Raw genomic sequence first — 9,579 nt, 5'->3', positions numbered from 1 at the left:
CATCTTGAAACTTATAAATTTTACTTATTTCAATTTAGTAAAAAATCTAAAAAACATATGCTAGCTAGAAAGTAAAAGTTTTTTCCTTTGGAGAAAATATCTTGTAAGTTTTAAAAATTATAAAAACACCCCTAAAATTCAAATTTTATAAAAAACACCTTAAAATTTTTAAACCTATAAACACACTAAAAACCAACAAATAACACAAACAACCCCCGAAAATTTATGAAGTTAACAATACACACTTTGAACATTTTACAAATTATAAAATAAAACCCTTAAAATTATAAAATTTATAAAAATCCTGATAATTTCTAACCTAACAATACATTGAAAATATAGGAATAACAAATATCATCTACATAATTTATAATTTATAGAAAACACCCTTAAAGTTTCAAAAATTACAAACAAACTTTTAAAATTCCAAATTTATAAAAAACACCCTGAGAGTTTCAAATTAATTAGTAAATTGAAAGCATAGGAATTATAAATAGTCTATAAATAATTTACAATCTGTAAAAAATGCCTATAAGTTTAAAAATTGCAAAAAACCACTAAAATTCCTAATTTATAAAAAAAACACCATGAGAATTTATAACCTATAGACACTAAAATGAATATGCAAAATTACTAACAATCCCTAGAAAATTATTTTTTTTTTAAAAATATCATACACCTCTTTAATTAATATGTTATTGGATAAAAAGGATATGTCTCATATAATCAAATCTTTTACTTATTTCAATTCATAAAAAAATCTAAAAATCATATGCTAGCCAGCACCTAAAAGTTTTTGGACTTTGTAAAAAATATTCTCCAAGTTTTTTAAATTACAAACATGCCCCTACAAATTTAAAATTTTATTAAAGCATCTTGAAACTTATAAATTTTACTTATTTTAATTTAGTGAGAAATCTGATAAACATATGCTAGCTAGAAACTAAAAGTTTTTGAACTTTAGAAAAAACATCTTTTAAGTTTTAAAAATTACAAAAACACCCCTAATTCAAAATTTATAAAAAACACCTTAAAAATTTTAAACCTATAAACACACTAAAAACCAACAAATAACATAAACAACCCCTAAAAATTTATGAAATTTACAATACACACTTTGAACATGTTACAAAGTGTAAAATAAAACCCTTAAAATTATAAAATTTATAAAAATCCTGATAATTTCTAACCTAACAGTACATTGAAAATATAAGAATTACAAATATCATCTACATAATTTATAATTTATAGAAAATACCATTAAAGTTTTAAAAATTACAAATAAACTTTTAAAATTAAAAATTTACAAAAAACACCCTGACAGTTTCAAATTCATTAGTAAATTAAAACATAGGAATTATAAATAGTCTATAAACAATTTACAATATGTAAAAAATGCCTATAAGTTTAAAAAATTGTAAAAAGCCACTAAAATTCTTAATTTACAAAAAAACAGCATGAGAATTTATAACCTCTAAACACTAAAATGAATATGTAAAATTACTAACAACTCCTAGAAAATTAATTTTTTTTAAAATATCATACACCTTTTTTAAGTATAGGTTTAGGAAAAAAATTTATGGTAAATATTATCCATAACTTTTTTAAAAATAACATAACTAATTAAAGATCTATTAAATTTGAAATTTACAAAAAAACACCGTTAAAGTTTAGTACATTTCAAATTACCCCTCCAAAATTTGAATTTTTTTAATGATTTTTGGTAATTCCTTGATTTCAATGTAATGTTTAATAGTTTTATGTATTTATAAATTATAAAATTTTAGGGTATTTTTTATAATTTTTAAAACTTTAGAGGGTGTTTGTTTTGTAGTTTTCTAATTTTTATTGTGTTTTCAGTGTAATGCACACATATCTGCACTGCTCATGTATAATTTACAAATTAGTTCTTAATTTGACATATTAAATTACTTTTTTTGTTTAAATTTATTCTTTGACTTTTAGACTATGTAATCACTATATCACCATTCTAGCGTAGAAATGACCTCACTCTAAATGGATTCAAACTAATGTTTGAGTTGAACTGAAGTATATATTATTGCTACAATGTATATATATATTTTTAAGAAAATGATATCAACACTTTTTAAATAGAAGAGAATATTATAATCTTTGATATTATAAAAACTAAATATAGTCAATTGAGTGATTAGAAAAAGAAAACTTATATCAGAAAAGTATGAATAATAAGATAAAGAGGAAAGGTAATAGCATGGACAACAATACTACAAGTAGCAAACTACAATGTAAGTTAACATATTTTGTGGAGCCCAGCTACTGGCTATAATCATCGAGGTTTCATATATATACTTTATAATTTATTAAAAAGGGTCATATAATATTATATAATAAAATTAATTTAATACTTAATATATATATCCGTATCCGATTTTAGTAGATATGGATATGAATTTTCCTTACTGAGATATATCCTTATTCGTATCCATATATGAGATGTGTAAGCGGATATGGATATGGTAAGTATTATATCTGAACCGTATCCAGACAAAATACACCCCTAATCTTAACCCTTTTGCATATTTTGTGTTGCCAAACTATGAAGATAATTCACATTATTCTATGTGAAGATTTTGCATTTGACACAGTAATAAGAAATTAACTCTTCTTAACTTCTTACTTTTTCTAGTTGCTGAACGACTTAGTCTTTAGTGGCTTTTTTTGGGTAGGTAGATTTTTTCAAAGCTTTCGATTGTGTAAAGTGGGATTTACTCCTCATCCTCCTCAAAGCCAGAGGCTTCAGTGACATATGGTGCACCTGGATTCTCAATATCCTATCCTCAGCTAAGTCTGCTGTCTTAGTTAATGGTTCACCTACCGCTTTCTTTCGATGTCATCGGGGTCTTAAACAGGGTGACCCCTTCTCCCCCCTCTTATTCTTGCTGATAGTAGATGTCATGAGCAAGATGATCTCTGCCAGTGCTCTCTCTGGAGATCTCTTTGACCTCAAACTGAAAGGGGAACTAAATAATATTAGAACCCTTCAGTTTGCAGACGACACCCTCATCTTTTGTAGAGCCACACGTAAAGACATTCATACTCTCAAAACCATCCTCCATATTTTTGGTCTTATCTCTGGCCTATCCATGAACCAGTCCAAAACTCATCTCCACTATCTCGGTAGAATTCCCAACAAGGGTATCTCTCTTGCTGACAGTCTAAACTGTTCTCTTGGTACCCTTCCATTCTCTTATCTCCGTCTTCCTCTCAAAAGGGGTTCTCTCTCCAAAAGAGAGTGACAACCTCTCCTCGACTCCTTTTCTAAAAAAATTTCTCTGTGGAAACACAAATCCCTGTCAATAGGTGGTAGACTCACACTTCTAAATTCTATTCTATCATCTGTTCCTCTATACTATATGTCTTTTTTTAAGCTCCCATCCTGGCTCATCAAGGCCATCGACAGAATTAGAAGAAAATTTCTTTGGGGTTGCTACCCCCAAACCTCCAAACCCAAAAGTCTTATCAACTGGGGCATTGTTTGTAAACCTAAGGTTAAGGGGGGTTTAGGGGTCATCAATTTGCACTCTTTCAATCAGGCCCTCCTCTCCAAATGGTTATGGAAAATCAGTGTCAACTCCTTCCTTAGCAAGGTCATCTGGTCCATATACCCCTCTAACTCCTCCAACCCATTAGTAAGCCCTCCTAAGGCTTCGGCTTCTAACTTGATCAAAGATCTTTTTGCTATTCACGACTCTTTCTTTAGCCAGGCTCAGTGGAATATAGGTGACGGCTCTTCTTGTGGATTCTGGCATGATAAATGGTTGGGTGTTAACACCCTTAGGAGCTTGTTCCCAAGAGTCTATCATCTTGCCTTCTCTCATACCAGCTCAGTTCTCTCCCAAGGTGCCTTCATTAATAATGCGTGGAAGTGGCACCTCATCATCAGGAGAGGTAACACCCCGGAAAGTAGAGAAGACATCAACCTTCTGTACTCCCTTCTTGATCAAGCTAAGGTTCCCGTTTCTCAAGCTCAGGATCAGGTGTGCTGGCCTCTTCATCCATCTAGAGAATTCATTGTGAACTCATGTTACAGATTCCTTGTATCAGGGGGTACCACATTCCATTTATTCAAACTCATTTGGAAATCTCCTATTCCTCATAAGGTCAAGATTTTTCTCTGGATTCTTTGTCATCAGAAGCTTCAAACGAAGGACGTGTTGACTAAAAAGGGTTAGATTGGCGACATTTCATGTCCATTATGCAATTCTGCTAATGAGACCCATGATCACCTTTTTACCAAATGTTCAGTTATTAAAGATATTTGGTCTTTGATCGCCCCCAACCACCATCCTGACGTATGGCCGCAAGATATGTCTGTGCTTCTTTCTGGGTCTCTTGATCATTCCATTGACTATCGTATCAGATGCATATGGAGAGTTTTACTACCTAGCTGCTGCTGGAGAATTTGGTTTAGCAGAAACAATAAGATTTTTAATGGTGTAGTTTCTTCTCCATTGATCATTGCATCTCATATTGCACATTTCATCTTGTTCTGGACAGGAGCAACATCGAGCAGAAGGGCAACAAAAATGCACAAAGTGGCGATCAGTCTCGGTCTGAAGGAATTAGCCAAAGTTGCCAAGGATGATGGAGTTGGTGCCAACTTCTAATAGGATCATCAGCCTCTTTGCTCCTTTTTTGGGCTTTGGTTCTAGCAGTAGTTGCTATGTTTTGTAATATCTTATCAAACTTTCCCTAGAAACTAGACTGTGTATGCTCTCGCTTTATGGGATGTTCGGAACCATTCTTGATCTGGTTTGGTGGGTGACGACAAGGTCCGCTTCCCACCGATCATATCATCTATTGGTTCTCATCATCCTCATCTTTTGGTTTGTCATGTATTTTTTTCCATCCCTTTTTTAATATATATATACATATAAACAGGGAACCTCTCCCTGTTTTTCTGGTTCTCAAACTTTCCCTAGAAACTAGACTGTGTATGCTCTCGCTTTATGGGATGTTCGGAACCATTCTTGATCTGGTTTGGTGGGTGACGACAAGGTCCGCTTCCCACCGATCATATCATCTATTGGTTCTCATCATCCTCATCTTTTGGTTTGTCATGTATTTTTTTCCATCCCTTTTTTAATATATATATACATATAAACAGGGAACCTCTCCCTGTTTTTCTGGTTCAAAAAAAAAAGCTCAGCCTAGTTTCGTGCCCAACAGGTCTTGTACGCATGCATAATAAAAGTAAAATTAATTATAGTCTAGTACCTTGTGATATAAGCGTGACCATAAAGTTTAGGGATCTATATGAATAACACTGAGGTTGCTAACTTACATCGTTCAAAATCTAACAGTTTCTTAACACTGTTTTGTTGGATTTAATCTAATAAATCTAATTGTGGGCACATATGATTAATCAATATGTATTGCTATCTTTTAGGATAACCCACTAAAGTGATCAATCAAGTTGGGTTAATGGATATTTAAATAAGTCATGGGGTTATATGTGCAGATACCAGGTTGTAATTGTGATTTATTGAGGGGCCAAATTACAAAAGTACAACATCTATAAATAAGGGGTTATGGTCCCTAATCTAGGGTTACATTATCTAATTCTCTTCACCCCCATATAGAGAGAGAAATTCGGCTATAGAGAAACCCTAAGGTTAGAAGATCCAAAACCCAAATCAAGTTTTCTTTAATGGATTCAGGTATAAGCTTCCGCTCTTTTGATTCTTGTTAATCTCTTCGAATTAATCATTGGCTTAATGTTTTAGATCTCAAGTTTTATGATTCAGATCTAACAAGTGGTATCAGAGCCTCCTTTGATTAATTCTTAGGGATTTAAGTTTTAAAATTGGGTTTTTTGATCTTAAATCTCTGGTTTTTTGGTTAAGATCTGTTCTCGGATGAACAACAACGTATTTTTTTGGGATTTTCTTCGATTTTTTGGGATTTTCTTTGATTTTTTAGGATCTGAATCAAGAAATTTTTTCCGATTCTGGATCTGATTTTGAAAATAAAATCGAGGAATTTTTGGATTTTTTGGGTTTGATCTTCGGTCTCATGCTCCTCGCCGGCGAACCTTTGCTGGCGGCCTCGCTCTCGACTCCGACGGTGACGGCGGCGTCAGGTAACCCTAGGGTTTCGACCTCTTGGGTGCCGGAGCAATGGCGGCGGCGGTTTTAGTTTGAAACTCTAAGGGTTCGTGCGATTAATCGTGGCAAAAATTAAGGAGGTGGTTACCTCAACCGAACTTAGCGTTCGTTATAAGGTGAACGTCGAGCTCAAATTTTAACGAACTTCGCGTTCGTTCTCATGTGAGCCTCGCGCTCAACTCAAGTGAGCCTCGCGCTCAAATTTTAACGAACTTCGCGTTCGTTCTCAGGTGAGCCTCGCGCTCAACTCAGGTGAGCCTCGCGCTCAATTTTAACGAACTTCGCGTTCGTTCTCAGGTGAGCCTCGCGCTCAATTTTAAAATGAACTTAGCGTTTGTTCTTAAGTTGAGCCTCACGCTCAAATCTCAGGTGAGCCTCGCGCTCAATTCAAGTTGAGCCTCGCACTCAGATCTCAGGTGAGCCTCGCGCTCAGCTCTAAGGTGAGCCTCGTGCTCAATTCAAGTCGAACCTCGCGTTCATCTTTCAAACGAACATCGCGTTCGTTCTGTGTTCATTTTTTAACGAACCTCGCGTTCGTACTTAAGTGAGTCTTGTACTCAATACAGTCGAACCTTGTGTTCGAAGTCAAGCGAACTTCGTGTTCACTATGGTTAAGCCTCGGCTTTTCATGGGTCCACTTTGGTATACTTAATTTATTCAATTAAGTTATGGGCCCTAATTAAGCTATGAGACCCTAATTATGTTTTTTGGAAATTCAGTTGATTTAAATTAAAACCTGTTAATTTAAATCTAATTTGTTTTTTTAATCAATTATTTAATTCAAATATTATGACACTAATGTATTAAGGTTGTCTCTCACTCCAATTGATTAATTGAAACAAGAAGTTGCCAAAGTAACCTCTCTTGTGTAGATTGTTCATGAGGAATGTGAGATGTTTGTGTGTATGCTTTCGTGTAAATATTTAATCGGCCCAAAGGAAGGTTAATATTTATTTAGACTGTATACACATCTGCGATGATAAGCGTGTGACAATTATAAGGTTTACATGTGAATAATGAATCGATCCAAAGATAGTTTCATTATTTGACATGAGTTATTGTCAATGTTTGATCATTGCAACAAGATATCACTTACAAGTTAATATTACTGTCCAAAGACTTGATATTAATGTTGTGCCAGATATCTTGGATGGGATTCGTCATTATTTGAATTTTATTGATTAATAATTATGGTTATTGATGTGAGCACTTTTGTTTTATTTCAGCTAATGCATCTGCTGTAACAATTTCTGCTAACATCAATTCAATTCCCATGCTAAATGGGACAAATTTCAAGGTTTGGAAAGAGAACATACTAATTGTTCTTGGCTGCATGGATCTTAACTATGCATTAAGAACTGAACAACCCCAACCTCTCAATGCGCATAGCACTCCTGATGCAAAGAAGGAGTATGAGAAGTGGGAGCGTTCAAATCGCATGAGTCTTATGATCATTAAGCGCGGCATTCCGGAAGCCTTCAGGGGCATAGAATCCGAAGGGATTTCTAAGGCCAAAGATTTCCTTGCCGAAATTGAGAAGCGTTTTGCGAAAAACGATAAGGTAGAAACAAGCACGCTCTTAGCTCGCTTTATTTCAATGAAGTATAAGGGCAAAGGAAATATCAGGGAGTACATTATGGAAATGTCTCATATTGCTTCAAAGCTTAAGGCACTTAAACTCGATCTTTGTGATGAGTTATTAGTGCATCTGGTTTTTTTGTCTCTTCCTGCACAATTCAATCAGTTTAAGGTCAGTTATAACTGCCAAAAGGAGAAATGGACTCTAAATGAGCTCATTTCATACTGTGTGCAAGAAGAAGACATGTTGAAGCAAGATAAGACAGAAAGTGCTCATTTGACCTATGCCTCTAAGGATAAGGGCAAGAAAAGAAAGAATGATAATGAAGCTGCTAAGGGTCCAGTTCAGAAGAAACAACATAAGGATAATCAGGGTTGTTTCTTCTGTAAGAAGCCTGGACATGTAAAGAAGGACTGTACAAAATATCACGCCTGGCGTGCTACTAAGGGTATGTTCCTTACTTTGGTCTGTTCTGAGGTTAATTTAGCTTCAGTACCTAGAAACACTTGGTGGTTAGACTCTGGTGCTACTACTCACATAAGTGTTTCTATGCAGGGTTGCCTGAGCTACCGAAAGCCAAGTGATGTTGAAAGACACATCTTTGTGGGCGACGGTCAATCGGTAGATGTAGAAGCAATTGGGCATTTTAGGTTGCTATTAGGAACTGGTTCTTATTAGGACTTAAAAGATACTTTTGTAGTACCGTCTTTTAGACGGAATTTGGTTTCTGTTTCTGTATTGGACAAATCAGGTTATTCTTGTTCATTTGGAAACAGTCAATTCCGTTTATCTTTTAATTCAAATGTTGTGGGAACCGGTTACTTGAGTATTTATGACAACCTATATTTGCTTGATACAATTGCTTCTTCTAATGAATCCTTGCATGTGGAATCACGTGGTACTAAGCGTAAATTAAATAAGGAAAATTCGGCGACATTATGGCATAAGCGCTTAGGTCATATCTCAAAAGGTAGAATTGAGCGTCTTGTGTCTGATGGCATTTTGGATTCCCTTGATTTTTCGGACTTCAACGTATGTGTTGAATGTATCAAGGGAAAACAGACTAAAGTTAAGAGATTAGGTGCCAACAGATCTTCGGATGTCTTAGAATTGATACATACTGATATTTGTGGGTCATTCCCTTCGGCATCCTGGAGTGGTCAACAATATTTTATATCATTCATAGATGATTACTCACGTTATGGGTACCTATATCTCATTCATAAAAAATCTGAGTCTCTGGACATGTTCAAAGCCACGTTATGGGTACCTATATCTCATTCATAAAAAATCTGAGTCTCTGGACATGTTCAAAGCCTATAAAGCTGAAGTTGAGAATCAACTCAACAGAATAATTAAAACCGTTAGATCTGATCGTGATGGTGAGTACTATGGTAGATATGATGGTTCAGGTGAACAACGTCCAGGACCATTTGCTAGATACCTAGAGGAATGCGGTATCGTCCCACAGTACACTATGCCAGGTTCACCTAGCATGAATAGTATAGCTGAAAGACGAAACAAGACTCTTAAGGATATGGTAAGAAGTATGATTGCTCATTCTTCTTTACCAGAGTCACTCTGGGGAGAAGCACTTAAGACAGCAGCTTACATTCTGAACAGAGTACCAAGTAAAGCAGTTGCTAAAATACCTTATAAGGTTTGGACTGGTCGAAAGCCCAGTTTAAAGCACTTACATATTTGGGGATGTCCAGATGAGACAAGGCCTTATAGGCCAAATGAAAAGAAATTGGACTCCAAAACAGTTAGCAGCTACTTTATTGGGTACTCTGAACGCTCTAGGGGCTATAAGTTTTATGATCCCATACTAAGGAATATTTTTAAGATGAG

At 34.8% G+C, this 9,579-nt stretch overlaps 1 protein-coding gene across 1 annotated transcript; it reads left to right on the top strand.

Moving 5' to 3' along the window:
- On the top strand, positions 2,490 to 4,649 carry LOC109847341. The gene is made up of 3 exons (XM_020416574.1): positions 2,490 to 2,498; positions 2,709 to 3,177; positions 4,288 to 4,649. Exons 1-3 carry the CDS (start codon positions 2,490 to 2,492, stop codon positions 4,647 to 4,649), a joined length of 840 nt encoding a protein of 279 aa, XP_020272163.1.

The sequence above is a fragment of the Asparagus officinalis genome, chromosome 7 (assembly GCF_001876935.1).
Source record: "Asparagus officinalis chromosome 7, Aspof.V1, whole genome shotgun sequence".
Lineage (NCBI taxonomy): Eukaryota > Viridiplantae > Streptophyta > Magnoliopsida > Asparagales > Asparagaceae > Asparagus > Asparagus officinalis.
The sequence above is the reverse complement of the archived record's forward strand: the minus strand, read 5'-3'. Positions and strand labels throughout refer to the sequence as shown.